At 52.2% G+C, this 16,355-nt stretch overlaps 2 protein-coding genes across 2 annotated transcripts in view; one reads left to right on the top strand and one right to left on the bottom strand.

The window, feature by feature from the left end:
• The window catches only part of LOC308474444 (proto-oncogene Mas-like), a 61,428-nt gene that overhangs the window by 25,176 nt on the left and 19,897 nt on the right, over nucleotides 1-16,355 (top strand). The window lies entirely within an intron of this gene.
• The window catches only part of IGF2R (insulin like growth factor 2 receptor), a 76,234-nt gene that overhangs the window by 54,082 nt on the left and 5,797 nt on the right, over nucleotides 1-16,355 (bottom strand). Inside the window, exons 2-7 of the mRNA XM_081000651.1 lie at nucleotides 15,231-15,361; nucleotides 5,693-5,817; nucleotides 4,756-4,854; nucleotides 3,947-4,079; nucleotides 1,981-2,101; nucleotides 284-401 (exon numbers count right to left, since the gene is read on the bottom strand). Of these exons, the coding sequence (XP_080856777.1) occupies nucleotides 284-401; nucleotides 1,981-2,101; nucleotides 3,947-4,079; nucleotides 4,756-4,854; nucleotides 5,693-5,817; nucleotides 15,231-15,361 (727 nt within the window). The remainder of the gene's footprint in view (nucleotides 1-283; nucleotides 402-1,980; nucleotides 2,102-3,946; nucleotides 4,080-4,755; nucleotides 4,855-5,692; nucleotides 5,818-15,230; nucleotides 15,362-16,355) is intronic.

The raw sequence follows: 16,355 nt of genomic DNA, 5'->3' as shown, positions 1-16,355 counted from the left end.
CAAGCCAGAGTTTCCCTAGTTTGTATGTTCACAGGCTAACCTATCATTTAGTTCATTTAGGCCACTGTAGCCATGTTTTAAATGAAAATATAGAATAACTGAGTTGGAAGCTGGCTCAAAAGTAATTGAACCCAACCTCCTGCCAATGCAGGAAATCCATTGCTACACTGTCCGTGACAGAGGGCCAGCCAACCTCTGCTTAATAAACAACTTTAGGCCCAGGATTTTGTCCATCAGTTTCTGTCATCAAGCAACAGGATTTGAAACCCCAGGTATCAGTTACCTCTTTTTTCCTCCCCTCTGGGCACACAAAAGTAACAGTCACTGCTGGATCATGGTCACCACAGAAGTCAGGCCTCTCATTTGCATTGCTAATTTTGCGTTCGTATCTCAGGGAAAGCCTGGAAAAACGGGGGGGGGGGGAGTTTGAGAGAGGAGACCATGTGAGACACGCAGAAACAGCAAGAGTGGGATTTAATACAGCTACCTTATACAGTGGTACCTCGGGTTACATACGCTTCAGGTTACATATGCTTCATGTTACAGACTCCGCTAACCAAGAAACAGTACCTCAGGTTAAGAACTTTGCTTGAGGATAAGAACAGAAATGGTGCTCCGGTGGCGTGGCAGCAGCGGGAGGCCCCATTAGCTAAAGTGGTGCTTCAGGTTAAGAACAGTTTCAGGTTAAGAACGGACCTCCAGAACTAATTAAGTTCTTAACCCGAGGTACCACTGTACTTTTAGTTTATCAGCTACACTGGCTCCCAGTCCATTTCAGACTACAATTCAAGGTACTGGCTACGTATTTTGGAAAGCGGCTTGTTCATCTGTTCTCCCTAGATTTGGGTGTATCTTGAGATATCATCACAAAACTCAGCATGAGGGTTCCCAAGGTGAGGGAAATCATCTTTGTTTATGTTTGGATGCCGGAAGCCATTTTGAATCAACATGGTGGGCCAAAAGGTGACTTTGGTGTGATTTCATTCGATTTTTGGCTTGCAGGGTCCAAACTCACAAATTATACTATCCATTTAAAAATCACAATATTTTTCATTTTTGTACAAGTTTCTGGCAATGCCAGGCACTCCCCGCTAGTCACCTACAAAGCCCAAAATGTCTTGGGACCAAGATGCATGAAGGACCACCTCCTTATGTGAATCTCCATTTTTCCAGCTCAGCTGTTGCTGCGCAATTGCTTTCTGAGGCATATGTGTGGAATTTCCTGTCTCAAGAAATTACCTTTATCTTTTTAATCCACCAGCAGATGAGCATATTTCCCTTCATCCAAATAGTTGATTCCACTGCTGCTAAAGGAATTGAATTGCAAGCGCCATTCTTTGTGTGCTTTTTACCGTTTAATATGTTTTAATGGCTGGATCATTGTTGCTTTGTTGGTTGATCTCCTATTTTATTTTTTGCATTTTTAAAATTATATGCAGGTTTGTTTTAACAACTTTTGATTTTTTTATGAGTAACAGTATTTATTTTTACAAACAGATGTCTGCTGTTGTATTTGTAATATGCTTTCAGCAATTCTTTTGTGAAAGTCAGAGAAGGACACAAAATTACTAAGAAGACTAATAAAATTTAAATACTAAAAAGTTTCTAGATCATGCTTTTATAAGTGGTTAGCTTTACCGTGCTCCAGAAACAAAAACTGGCTAGATTAATTACGGATTAAAGAAAATACATTAAATGGAACTCTTAAGCCACCAGTATTCCCAACAGCAACAAAATAATTTGAGTGCTAAATGGTAAACTGTACTTTACAGTAGACTACTTTTGAAATCATTTACTAACATTGATATTCAAATGATAGCCCCTTTAAAGCAGAGATGGGGAACTTGTGGCCCTCCAAACGTTGCTGACTACAATTCTCATAATTCCTGATTGCTGGCCATACTTAAGGGTGTCAAAAAGCACTGTAGGGGACCCAGTTTCCTCACCCTGGTTTAAAATACCATAAGACTGAAGTCATACCTGTTTTTATCAAGCTGCTTGAGTTGTTCTTTAGGATGCCCCAGGTCAAATGCATGACCATCCTTCAACAGGCAAGCTGAACTTCCCTCTGGACAACCCTTGCCCTCAACAGAGGATTTTCCTGTCAATACAATGTTTATGTAAGAAATAAGACCATAAATAAGGTTCCAGAAGGATGTTAGGGCAAAGTCTTCCATTTAAATGTAAACTTAATTTTGACCATGTAGTGCATAAGAATAAATGGGACGAGGAGACTGCTGGGCCAGACTGAAAAATCAAAGCTACAGAAATCAAAGATTATCTTTGCATATAATACCCACTAAGCTGGAGGAGTAGGCAATACTTATCTTAACATCTTTATGGTTGCAGAAACATTCTAGAATGGCAAAAGGTACTCTGTTCAAGATACCCAGAGTGGGAAAAAAATAAATTTACCAAATACCTGCACGCACTATGCATATCAACAACAGTTCCTGGCTGAATGGCTCTCTAGAAACGATACTTCAGAGAATATGAACAGTCTTTTAGTAACTCTTGAGTTACGTCTTACTGTCCTAAGAGGGGTAAGTTTTACAAACTAGTATTACCCCAGTGATGTGTTAAAAGTTTGGAATAATCTCAACTCCACATATTATCCTTATTTGGCATTGTTTCCTAAAACTCGCAAGCTTTTATGAGTAACTTAGGATGGGCAAAGCCAGTTCTAATAAGGTGTATTGATCCATCTACTAATGATTGATCTATTATCTACTAATATCAGAAGCTGAGCACATAGATGACCTTTTACTTTGTTTTCTTCAGCACTGTGTTAGAGAGGAAATGTCGGGACAGTAACTTGGAAAACTGACAGCATTTGAACTACAGATCCTATAACAATCATGTACAAGAGGAAATCTGGGAATGACTGTAGTTCAGTAGCAGAACATCTTTTTTGATAACAAAAGGCTCCAGATTCAAATTCCCAGCACTTCCAGGTATGGCTGGAAAAGACTCCTAACCCAACACCTTGGGGAGCTGCTGCCCAAGTCAGCAATACTGAGCTATGTGGACTATGTGGCTTCATATAAGGCAGCTGCCTGTGTTCCACTGTTCCTCTGGAAGGCCTAACAAATCTTAATTGTAAAAAAAATGATGCAAACAATGCAACAGAGAATTTAGGAATGTTTGAACACAGGGAATTTGTTTTCTATGTCTCTTAAACTGAGGAAGTCCACTGTAAAATTGTTTTTTTGGGGAAGCTCAGTCGGCACAGCATGAGACTCTGAATTTTAGGGTTATGGTTTGAGCCCCACGTGGGGCAACAAGATTCCTGCATTGCAGGGGGTTGGATTAGATAATCCTCATGGTCCGTCCCAACTCTACCATTCTTTGATTCTAACACCTGGAGGCTGGAAAAAGGTTACTCAGGCGTATCTCGGTTCATGTTTGAAAGGGCTGAGGTAATACACTTTTCCGAATGCATCTGAGGTTTGATCGTTCAGATGTATTCAAGATTCTGCTAGGAAAGAAAATGGGCTCTTAATCAATTAGAGATGTGAAAGCCTGGTGGTGGGGACAGAAAAACTGAGGTGAATCTCTGTTCTTAATTCTGACCTTAAGGGAAAAAAGCAGCAGCATCTCATTCCATCTATATAACCACGGCAATGGCCCATTTGGAAAATGTATCCCAAAAGCAAGTCTCAAAAAAAAAAAGGAGGTCATTATAGTCAATACAAGATCGTGTAAAACAGTATCATGATGCATCTAGTAAAATATTTTAGTGGCCCAAGGAGTCACCAGATACTGCAAAGTACTGACTAGCAAAATAATTTTCAAAAAGAAATTAAGCATGCTTCAACCTGTTTAAAAAATATGTATCAGACTATTTACAGGAAGGTGTGCTTCAAGTTTCTAAGGGGAAAATGTGACTCAGATGAAAAACAAAAAGCAGGCATATTAGACACACAATGTATGCCAAGGTTCAGACCTATGTTTCTACAGACGTTGATGTAGAGCTCCACATCATCATCCGAGTCCTCTACCAAGTATCCTCCAGAAGTTTTAATCAGTGGGTTCAAGTCACGTTTCCTCAAGTCTCCATCAAATACGTAACAAGGCACCTAGAAATTAAATCACACTAATGACATGCAGAAGAGAAAGCATCACACCATTTCAGAGACCATTTCACACATTTCAGGAAAGAATCCCAATACAGACACTCCCATTGGAGACCTGCCTATGGAAGAATCATGCTTCAACATGTATAGCTGATGTAGATATTGCATCAAGTTTTGCTGAAATGGTTAGGTAAGTGCCTTGCTGCCAATGGAATTGTGCATTAATTCAAGGTACTGGTTATATAGCTCACCAGTGGAACCAGGTTGGGGCTAGAATGCTTAGAAGTATACCTTAGGCTAGTCAAGGCTCCATTGTCCCAGAAGGGTCCATTGCAGCCTGGAGCCCTCTTTGGCTGCTCTTTACTGCCATTATGATTTGCTCACTAGGGAAACCAGCAACAGGGCTGAGGAGCAACCATGCCCACCTCCCTGTGTTCGCCTGCCCTCTCCCCGTTCTTGCCGTTGCCACATGCTCTCTTGCCTAGCATTGAGCATGAGGTTGACAACTTTCCTTGTGATGTGGGTCCCATGTGGTTCCCAAGCAGTAACCCTGTGCAAGAGATTTTAACAGGTGGCATCACCAGCCTCCTTTCAACTTTGGCCCATGAGACTGATCCTGATCAGGACCTGGCATGTGGAGCCAAAAAGGTTCCCCACTCCAGCCTAGAACTTGCATTACCTCTTCAGTTGGTTTAAACAAATCTTTCTTGCAGGCCACATATGTCTTCCATTCAAAGTAGTGCACACAACTGGTTGAAGTCACAAATTCTGGGGAACCCTGATTAAGAAATTGACGAAATACAAAGTGTGCTGTTACTCATTATTAAACCAAAAACAGAAAGCTTAATCGTTCAAACGGGTAACAGAAACCAATTGCCTAGAGCTAGAACAAGAACACTCTAGGAGGTAATTAATTGCTGAATGACTTTTTGTTGGCAAGTTGGCAGATATGGAATGAAGCCAGGAATATGAAAGTACATACACATAGTGTACCACAAACTAAGGTACTTGGAATAACAGGACAATTAATTAGAATTCGGGTTCTCAGATGCCTTCTCAAATGCACTTTTATTTCCCGATTATACATGAAAAACATGCCCCAGTAGCCCAACTTTTTATAGATCTTAATTTTAAGCTGCTCTGGCAGTCAGTTAACGTTAGCTGAGAAAACAGGTGTAACTAAAATACAATACATCTTACAGTCAACCCGTGTACATAAACTGATTAACTATACAGTTACTGAGAGATAAAAACAAACATTTGGTTTGGGTATCCCTTCTAAACAAAGCCCATGCACTCCAGAAGAGCCAAGGAAACACAATATACAGGTAGCTTTATACCAGAAAGAATCTATAAATTAAAAGTAACAGATGCCATATTGAAAGAAATAAAGCATATGAATTGACATTAAGTCTTTAAAATATAAAAAAATGCATTTCTCAACATGTTTGTATTTTCCTATTGTGATTTATCAATTATACTTTTGTATTGGTTATCATGTTCAATGTTTTAATAATAAAACTTAGCTTTCAAAAACACATTAAAAATTGAGGAAAATATGTCCTTGCATATATTTTTAAAACTAGAAAGGTTTTTGGCAATAATGCCATACTGACCAGAGTCTTCCCACAATAGAAATTAATGTTGCTTTGTAATTTGTGCTCGGTTCCTTGCTGTCTACAAGTCTGTGTAGTGTTGAACTCCAAGAGCAGTTTAGAACTTCTCATCAACGAGGAATCCCCTAAACAAAGCAACAACGAAGTCAAAATATATTTATACCCCTGCCTTATATTGTGTAAGACTAATAGCAGCTTGGGCCAAATTGGATTTGCCAATCCACACAAGCCTTCCGTAATCCAATTTTAACCAATTCAGAACTGATACTTTGAAATAGATCTTCTGTAATTCAGAGGGTAAATGCCTATATTTCAAAAGCTTAGTACAGGGCATATTGTAGTTGTTGTTTTTTTAAAAGCCCACCTGATATTCACTTACAGAAAACACATTTGTCTTGATTACCTTTATGTGCAAAGATTGAGCTAAACATGTTTTGGAGTAGTATAACACCTTCATGAGAAATCTCTTTAGGTTAAGAATGGATTGAACAACACCTACTGCTGAAAGTCCCATTAACCTACTCTCATTCCTCTGATCTCTTGGCCACCCAAGAGCAGCCAGCAGAACTCCACGCTTGTGCAACGGGGTTCCCCTAGAGCCATCCCTTACGAAAACCGTCAGCACCCAAAGCAAAGATGCTCCCAAGGAATGAGAACCCGTTTTCAAACGGTGTTGGATGAGGTACAAGGGGCTGCAGGGGGTGGAAAACTGGGAAGAATTCTGCAGGGATATTTGTGTACATGGAAGGGTCTTGCCCTGCTTAGGAGCCAAGCCATATAGAAGCCATATAGAGCAGAACAAGAGCACCCCCTCAGCTAGTCCTTTTCTGTAGGGAGAAACATGTGGGTTTTGACCTTGAATGAGTAGGCTGGCTCGTGACTTAAGAAGCATTTAAAAAAATCAAGGAAACATCTATCTCTATTTCATCTTTCTAGCATTGAGGAAGTTTAGCTTTCGTAATGAAGAGCATCCAGTCAGGTGAGCCTCCACCTGCAGTCTGATGCAATACAGCTTCTCTGCCTCTGTGCAAAGTAGGCCTCTGTTCTTTTTTCTTATTTTGGCATACAGCCAAAACATGAAGCTGGAGCTATTCACTCACCTATCTAGATCGCACCTTTCCATTAAAGGTGCTCGAGCCAGCTAATGCAACAAATACAACAAAAAGCAGTAAAAGGAAAACCCAAAAATAAGCTCTTAAAATCATCCGTAAAAAAAAACATACACACACACACACACACACACACACACACACACAGGTTAAAACCAATCGAGACACACATCGTATGAATCAGAGGCCCAGCTAAATAAAATGTATCTGCCTAGCAAGCCCACCATGAAAAACTGAAGCATAGTTCTTCCCTAGGTGGGTCTAGGCACAGTCTTCAGTCAGCTGACTACAATGGATTCTTAGTCTGCGGTCATGTATTCTGTAAGTGCATAGAAGACCCTGCTGGGTCAGGCAACTGTCTCATCCAGTCCAGCATCCTGTTCTCACTGTTGCCAACCAGATATCTGTGAGAAACCTGGGAGGAGGACCCTGTGGTTTCCTGCAAAAGGTATGCAGAAACATGCTGCCTCTGACCACGGAGACAGGGCATAGCTTTCATGGCTAGGAGCCACTGACAGCCTTATTCTTCATGCATCTGTCTAACGCCATAAAACTAGGAGCACAGTGTCTGTGGGCAGCACCCCATTTTTTACCGTATTTTTCGCACTATAGGACGCACTTTTTCCCCTCCAAAAATGAAGGGGAAATGTGTGTGCGTCCTATGGTGCGAATGCAGGCTTTCGCTGAAGCCTGGAGAGCGAGAGGGGTCGGTGTGCACCGACCCCTCTCGCTCTCCAGGCTTCAGGAGAGCCCCACCGCCAGCCCCACAAGCTCGGGGGGCAGCGGGAGAGGCGCAGCGCACCCTTCCCGCTGTCCCCCGACTTGGTTAGAAGGCTGGCGGGGGGGGGGAGCCTGCTCCTCCCCGTCGCCAGCCCCGCAAACTCGGGAGACAGCGGCAGGGGCGCAGCGCGCCCTTCCCGCTGTCCCCCGACTTGGCTAGAAGGCTGGCGGGGGGAGAAGCCTGCTCCTCCCCGTCGCCAGCCCCGCAAACTCGGGAGACAGCGGCAGGGGCGCAGCGCGCCCTTCCCGCTGTCCCCCGACTTGGCTAGAAGGCTGGCGGGGGGGAGAAGCCTGCTCCTCTCTGTCGCCAGCCCCGCAAACTCGGGAGACAGCGGCAGGGGCGCAGCGCGCCCTTCCCGCTGTCCCCCGACTTGGCTAGAAGGCTGGCGGGGGGGAGAACCCTGCTCCTCCCCGTCGCCAGCCCCGCAAACTCGGGAGACAGCGGGAGAGGCGCAGCGCGCCCTTCCCGCTGTCCCCCGACTTGGCTAGCAGGCTGGCGGGGGGGAGAAGCCTGCTCCTCCCCGTCGCCAGCCCCGCAAACTCGGGAGAAAGTGGGAGAGGCGCAGCGCGCCCTTCCCGCTGTCCCCCGACTTGGCTAGAAGGCTGGCGGGGGGAGAAGCCTGCTCCTCCCCGTCGCCAGCCCCGCAAACTCGGGAGACAGCGGCAGGGGCGCTGCGCGCCCTTCCCGCTGTCCCCCGACTTGGTTGGCAGGCTGGCGGGGGGGGAGAAGCCTGCTCCTCCCCGTCGCCAGCCCCGCAAACTCGGGAGACAGCGGCAGGGGCGCAGCGCGCCCTTCCCGCTGTCCCCCGACTTGACTAGAAGGCTGGCGGGGGGAGAAGCCTGCTCCTCCCCGTCGCCAGCCCCGCAAACTCGGGAGACAGCGGCAGGGGCGCAGCGCGCCCTTCCCGCTGTCCCCCGACTTGGCTAGAAGGCTGGCGGGGGGAGAAGCCTGCTCCTCCCCCGTCGCCAGCCCCGCAAACTCGGGAGACAGCGGCAGGGGCGCAGCGCGCCCTTCTCGCTGTCCCCCGACTTGGCTAGAAGGCTGGCGGGGGGGAGAAGCCTGCTCCTCCCCGTCGCCAGCCCCGCAAACTCGGGAGACAGCGGCAAGGGCGCAGCGCGCCCTTCCCGCTGTCCCCCGACTTGGCTAGAAGGCTGGCGGGGGGGAGAAGCCTGCTCCTCCCCGTCGCCAGCCCCGCAAACTCGGGAGACAGCGGGAGAGGCGCTGCGCGCCCTTCCCGCTGTCCCCCGACTTGGCTAGCAGGCTGGCGGGGGGGAGAAGCCTGCTCCTCCCCGTCGCCAGCCCCGCAAACTCGGGAGAAAGTGGGAGAGGCGCAGCGCGCCCTTCCCGCTGTCCCCCGACTTGGCTAGAAGGCTGGCGGGGGGAGAAGCCTGCTCCTCCCCGTCGCCAGCCCCGCAAACTCGGGAGACAGCGGCAGGGGCGCAGCGCGCCCTTCCCGCTGTCCCCCGACTTGGCTAGAAGGCTGGCGGGGGGAGAAGCCTGCTCCTCCCCGTCGCCAGCCCCGCAAACTCGGGAGACAGCGGCAGGGGCGCAGCGCGCCCCTCCCGCTGTCCCCCGACTTGGCTAGAAGGCTGGCGGGGGGGGGGGGAGAAGCCTGCTCCTCCCCGTCACCAGCCCCGCAAACTCGGGAGAAAGTGGGAGAGGCGCAGCGCGCCCTTCCCGCTGTCCCCCGACTTGGCTAGAAGGCTGGCGGGGGGAGAAGCCTGCTCCTCCCCGTCGCCAGCCCCGCAAACTCGGGAGACAGCGGCAGGGGCGCAGCGCGCCCTTCCCGCTGTCCCCCGACTTGGCTAGAAGGCTGGCGGGGGGAGAAGCCTGCTCCTCCCCGTTGCCAGCCCCGCAAACTCGGGAGACAGCGGCAGGGGCGCAGGGCGCCCTTCCCGCTGTCCCCCGACTTGGCTAGAAGGCTGGCGGGGGGAGAAGCCTGCTCCTCCCCGTCGCCAGCCCCGCAAACTCGGGAGACAGCGGCAGGGGCGCAGCGCGCCCTTCCCGCTGTCCCCCGACTTGGCTAGCAGGCTGGCGGGGGGGGGGAGAAGCCTGCTCCTCCCCGTCACCAGCCCCGCAAACTCGGGAGACAGCGGGAGAGGCGCTGCGCGCCCTTCCCGCTGTCCCCCGACTTGGTTGGCAGGCTGGCGGGGGGGGAGAAGCCTGCTCCTCCCCGTCGCCAGCCCCGCAAACTCGGGAGAAAGCGGGAGAGGCGCAGCGCGCCCTTCCCGCTGTCCCCCGACTTGGCTAGAAGGCTGGCGGGGGGAGAAGCCTGCTCCTCCCCGTCGCCAGCCCCGCAAACTCGGGAGACAGCGGCAGGGGCGCAGCGCGCCCTTCCCGCTGTCCCCCGACTTGGCTAGAAGGCTGGCGGGGGGGAGAAGCCTGCTCCTCCCCGTCGCCAGCCCCGCAAACTCGGGAGACAGCGGGAGAGGCGCAGCGCGCCCTTCCCGCTGTCCCCCGACTTGGCTAGCAGGCTGGCGGGGGGGAGAAGCCTGCTCCTCCCCGTCGCCAGCCCCGCAAACTCGGGAGAAAGTGGGAGAGGCGCAGCGCGCCCTTCCCGCTGTCCCCCGACTTGGCTAGAAGGCTGGCGGGGGGAGAAGCCTGCTCCTCCCCGTCGCCAGCCCCGCAAACTCGGGAGACAGCGGCAGGGGCGCAGCGCGCCCTTCCCGCTGTCCCCCGACTTGGCTAGAAGGCTGGCGGGGGGAGAAGCCTGCTCCTCCCCGTCGCCAGCCCCGCAAACTCGGGAGACAGCGGCAGGGGCGCAGCGCGCCCTTCCCGCTGTCCCCCGACTTGGCTAGAAGGCTGGCGGGGGGGAGAAGCCTGCTCCTCCCCGTCGCCAGCCCCGCAAACTCGGGAGACAGCGGCAGGGGCGCAGCGCGCCCTTCCCGCTGTCCCCCGACTTGGCTAGAAGGCTGGCGGGGGGGAGAAGCCTGCTCCTCCCCGTCGCCAGCCCCGCAAACTCGGGAGACAGCGGCAGGGGCGCTGCGCGCCCTTCCCGCTGTCCCCCGACTTGGCTAGAAGGCTGGCGGGGGGGAGAAGCCTGCTCCTCCCCGTCGCCAGCCCCGCAAACTCGGGAGACAGCGGCAGGGGCGCAGGGCGCCCTTCCCGCTGTCCCCCGACTTGGCTAGAAGGCTGGCGGGGGGAGAAGCCTGCTCCTCCCCGTCGCCAGCCCCGCAAACCCGGGAGACAGCGGGAGAGGCGCAGCGCGCCCTTCCCGCTGTCCCCCGACTTGGCTAGCAGGCTGGCGGGGGGGGGGAGAAGCCTGCTCCTCCCCGTCGCCAGCCCCGCAAACTCGGGAGAAAGTGGGAGAGGCGCAGCGCGCCCTTCCCGCTGTCCCCCGACTTGGCTAGAAGGCTGGCGGGGGGAGAAGCCTGCTCCTCCCCGTCGCCAGCCCCGCAAACTCGGGAGACAGCGGCAGGGGCGCAGCGCGCCCTTCCCGCTGTCCCCCGACTTGGCTAGAAGGCTGGCGGGGGGGAGAAGCCTGCTCCTCCCCGTCGCCAGCCCCGCAAACTCGGGAGACAGCGGGAGAGGCGCAGCGCGCCCTTCCCGCTGTCCCCCGACTTGGCTAGCAGGCTGGCGGGGGGGGGAGAAGCCTGCTCCTCCCCGTCGCCAGCCCCGCAAACTCGGGAGACAGCGGCAGGGGCGCAGCGCGCCCTTCCCGCTGTCCCCCGACTTGGCTAGAAGGCTGGCGGGGGGAGAAGCCTGCTCCTCCCCGTCGCCAGCCCCGCAAACTCGGGAGACAGCGGCAGAGGCGCAGCGCGCCCTTCCCGCTGTCCCCCGACTTGGCTAGAAGGCTGGCGGGGGGAGAAGCCTGCTCCTCCCCGTCGCCAGCCCCGCAAACTCGGGAGACAGTGGCAGGGGCGCAGCGCGCCCTTCCCGCTGTCCCCCGACTTGGCTAGAAGGCTGGCGGGGGGAGAAGCCTGCTCCTCCCCGTCGCCAGCCCCGCAAACTCGGGAGACAGCGGCAGGGGCGCAGCGCGCCCTTCCCGCTGTCCCCCGACTTGGCTAGAAGGCTGGCGGGGGGGAGAAGCCTGCTCCTCCCCGTCGCCAGCCCCGCAAACTCGGGAGACAGCGGCAGGGGCGCAGCGCGCCCTTCCCGCTGTCCCCCGACTTGGCTAGAAGGCTGGCGGGGGGGAGAAGCCTGCTCCTCCCCGTCGCCAGCCCCGCAAACTCGGGAGACAGCGGCAGGGGCGCAGCGCGCCCTTCCCGCTGTCCCCCGACTTGGCTAGAAGGCTGGCGGGGGGGAGAAGCCTGCTCCTCCCCGTCGCCAGCCCCGCAAACTCGGGAGACAGCGGCAGGGGCGCAGCGCGCCCTTCCCGCTGTCCCCCGACTTGGCTAGAAGGCTGGCGGGGGGGAGAAGCCTGCTCCTCCCCGTCGCCAGCCCCGCAAACTCGGGAGACAGCGGGAGAGGCGCAGCGCGCCCTTCCCGCTGTCCCCCGACTTGGCTAGCAGGCTGGCGGGGGGGGAGAAGCCTGCTCCTCCCCGTCGCCAGCCCCGCAAACTCGGGAGAAAGTGGGAGAGGCGCAGCGCGCCCTTCCCGCTGTCCCCCGACTTGGCTAGAAGGCTGGCGGGGGGAGAAGCCTGCTCCTCCCCGTCGCCAGCTCCGCAAACTCGGGAGACAGCGGCAGGGGCGCAGCGCGCCCTTCCCGCTGTCCCCCGACTTGGCTAGAAGGCTGGCGGGGGGAGAAGCCTGCTCCTCCCCGTCGCCAGCCCCGCAAACTCGGGAGACAGCGGCAGGGGCGCAGCGCGCCCTTCCCGCTGTCCCCCGACTTGGCTAGAAGGCTGGCGGGGGGGAGAAGCCTGCTCCTCCCCGTCGCCAGCCCCGCAAACTCGGGAGACAGCAGGAGAGGCGCAGCGCGCCCTTCCCGCTGTCCCCCGCCTTGGCTAGCAGGCTGGCGGGGGGGAGAAGCCTGCTCCTCCCCGTCGCCAGCCCCGCAAACTCGGGAGAAAGTGGGAGAGGCGCAGCGCGCCCTTCCCGCTGTCCCCCGACTTGGCTAGAAGGCTGGCGGGGGGAGAAGCCTGCTCCTCCCCGTCGCCAGCCCCGCAAACTCGGGAGACAGCGGCAGGGGCACAGCGCGCCCTTCCCGCTGTCCCCCGACTTGGCTAGAAGGCTGGCGGGGGGAGAAGCCTGCTCCTCCCCGTCGCCAGCCCCGCAAACTCGGGAGACAGCGGCAGGGGCGCAGCGCGCCCTTCCCGCTGTCCCCCGACTTGGCTAGAAGGCTGGCGGGGGGAGAAGCCTGCTCCTCCCCGTCGCCAGCCCCGCAAACTCGGGAGACAGCGGCAGGGGCGCAGCGCGCCCTTCCTGCTATCCCCCGACTTGGTTAGAAGGCTGGCCCAGCCCCGCAAACTCGGGGGACAGCGGGAGAGGCGCAGCGCGCCATCCCGCTGTCTCCCGACATGGTTTGGAGGCTGGCGGAGGGCTTCCTCCTCCCCCAGCCCCGCAAGCTCCCAGAGCGATGCCGAAGCTGCGCGCAGCTTCGGCATGGCTCTGGGTCCCGTTCTGGGGGAGGGGGAAGCTCGGGCTTCCCCCGCCCCAGCCCCGCGCCTGGCGGGGGGGAATAATTTTTTTTGCCTTTATTCCCCCCCCCCAAATCTAGGTGCGTCCTATGGACCGGTGCGTCCAATAGTGCGAAAAATACGGTAATTATATCATGGTTTTAGCAAAGGCTAAATCATGGGAGGCATGATTTCTCCTCAGTGTCTCATTTCCCCATCTTAGTGCACACCCATGTATTTGCCAAGGAATTTTGAAGAAGTCTTTAGTGTGCCACCATCCAGAAATACTTGGGTACAAGTTCCTTCAATGAAATTCCCTCTCCTTTTGTCTTTTTCGTTCTCTTGTGACTACGGCCAAGTCCAAAGTCAGTGAAGATGCTCAGCAGAACATAGCTAGAATCAATGCTGCAGCTTGGACTTTTGCCAACTCAGAAAGAGTGAAAATAGATTCGATTTTTGACTGGCTCTGCCAGGACTATTAGGAGTTATATATTGCTTAAAAGGAAATCAACTCCTTTCATTATTCCACAGTCAGAAGCAAGAGATAGAGACAGTCTGCGGCTATGAAGGTCAATGGTTCTCTTCTTCCCCACCCCCGAGAACAAGATACTGGCTCCAGAACTCAGCTTACATTGACAAGTAAGAAGTCTAACCCTCTATAACAGCTGCCAAGGAAAGTCCTTGAAATCATCCAGAATTAATATGCTCTCGAGGCCTAATTGGAAAATTAGAAATGTTCTATAGGATGTGTTCTATTTGAAACTGAAGTCCAGAGGTTGGAGGATGATAATTTAATAAAAGTGTATGACTATTTTTTAATCACCACAAAATGCAAAAAATATTACATATACATATACTGTATATACACATGACCACCAGACGCCATTTCAGGATGGGTGTGGGTAAGTAAAAATAAAAGAGTAACTGGGTTGGATCCCAACCTAGTGCTCCAGGACTGCCTCAATTCACAGAAGTTACTTGGAAAAGGTTCCCACTGGAGGAACACAAGGGAGAATCCATTTTCAACCCTTTCCCTTTCCCCTGCAGCCCCCACCCCCTCAGCTTTTCACAGTGTTCTGGTGTCTCAACCAACCCTCCAGTGAAGCGAGTCAGGCGGCGTAGGGGGAAAGGAAGTTGGGGAAAGTTGCCTTTCCCCTTCTTCCAGCATGGAGTGGAATTCAGTGCTGAGGGTCTCTATATTTTGTTTTCCTCACAGCCGCCTTGGAGGTGGTGTGCCACTCATCTACTTTTAAAGCAACTATCCCCCCAATCTCAAGAGCATATTTCAGGGTGAAGTGGGAGTATGGAGGAGGTGATGAAGGCAAAGTCTTGTTGCACAAGCAGAAGCCTGTTCTGCAGGCAGGTCAACCTATGGTTCTTTCCAAGGAAGAGAGGGACAGAAAAAGCTTTTTAGCCACAGCTTCAAGCTTTCTAGAACTTTTACATCTTTATCTAGGGCAGGGAACATGTGGCCCTCCACCATCACTAATCAGCAGTTTAGGGATAGTGTGTGCTGCTTGTGTAACACTTTAATTGGCTCATGGCGGAGAGATGGATTTTATGAAGCTTCTAGGCTGAGCTGGTCATGTCACACCCCTCTCTCTGGACCCATTTTGGGGAGGGAGCCAAGGCATGTAGAAGGAATAACAGGAGCAAACCAAATCCTCATTCTCAAGGAAAGGTAGATCACAAGGGTTGAGAAAAGCCAGCTGGCTCCTAGCATCACGCAGGTTATGCGGTAGAGGAGAGACCAGAGCACCCCCAAAACAAAAACTTTGCCCACATACCCTGCCTGCTGCTACAAGATTTTGCTTTAACGGATTGAGTTATTTCTGCCTCCTCAAATTGCTGGCTGAAAACAGAACCAGACTTAACTTTAGGATGCCAACCCACATACACATGCATTACAAGCCAGGAAAGAAAGGATAGATTCATTTTAAAGCAGTCCTTATCAGTTTAAGCCATTCTCCTCCCTTTGCACACCACACCCCAAAAGTCAACTGCCGCAAAGGGCAGGCGATATAGCTCACCAGCAAGAACATGAAGCTTTCAGGACAAGGAGAGAAACCTTGAACACAGGCACACGCAAGAGAATTTAATGCGTTGTGTTTCACATTTTAATATCCATATAGCAGACAAATCTCTGGACTTACCTACTGAGAAACTGGCATTGCTTTTTATGTCGTATGCACAAATGGTACTCGACCCTCCACAGCCTGTGGCACTACCACAGAGGTTGATTTTGTAGTGTACTTTATCTGGATCAACAGCTTCCCACGTATAACTGAAAAAGAATAGTGGGAGGGAGGTACAATGAATATGTGCTGCCAAACTACATGTTTCAACAAAATAAAAAAAATCCTTCCAGTAGCACCTTAGAGGCCAACTAAGTTTGTTATAGGTATGAGCTTTCATGTGCACGCACACTTCTTTAGATACATGTTTCAGCCCAGACTACTCATCAGCATCTTAAATCTAGCAAACTTTTTGTTCATATTTAACACACATACACCCCCCCAATGAGCTTTCCAGCACACTATCAGCAATGCAGGGAGCTGCAACAATGAACATCTTTTTGATAAGGCACATTTCAGATTACATTCTGAAGCAGTTTAACCAAAATAAAAATTCATCTTTGCTAAACACATGCAAACCATCTATTGTCACCTCAAAAATATGGAACAAACTAAAAGTTGTGAAGCGCCCTGTGATCTTCAGATGAAGGGTGGAATACAAATTTATTAAATATTATTATTATTATTAATAATAATAATAATAATAATAATAATATGATGGTGAGGATGTATTTTTTTCTGAAATTAGCATTTAATGCTCAGGAATGTAAGACACCGCCTTCCATAGAGGCCCAGCTAGCTTCAGTATTTCAGTCCTACCTAGAGACACCAGGGATCAAACCTGAGAACTTTTGCATGCAAAATATATGCTCCACCTACCACCAAGCTACAGCCTCTTTCCCAGAATGTCATAGAAGATTGGCCATTAGTTCAGAGGGACACTCTTCCAGCTGCAGTTAATATTTCAATAACAAACTTCTAAGTAACTATGTACCAGGGGGTAGCTAAACAGATTTTGAGGACTAAAGTCCCATCATCCCTAACCATTGGCCATGATGCCTGGGACAGATGGGTGTTGGGAGTGCAACAACATCTGGAGGGCCACAGGCGCCGTACCCACCTAGTGGAAAACATCAGACAAAGGATTCAACATGTCTTACAGAAGATAAAAGCAAGTAGTTATTGAGAACTGAAGTGGCACTT

The sequence above is a fragment of the Podarcis pityusensis genome (genome assembly GCF_964106645.2).
Source record: "Podarcis pityusensis genome assembly, chromosome: 3".
In the NCBI taxonomy this organism is placed as follows: domain Eukaryota; kingdom Metazoa; phylum Chordata; class Lepidosauria; order Squamata; family Lacertidae; genus Podarcis; species Podarcis pityusensis.
Note: the sequence above shows the minus strand (reverse complement) of the source record. Positions and strands in the feature narration are given on the sequence as shown.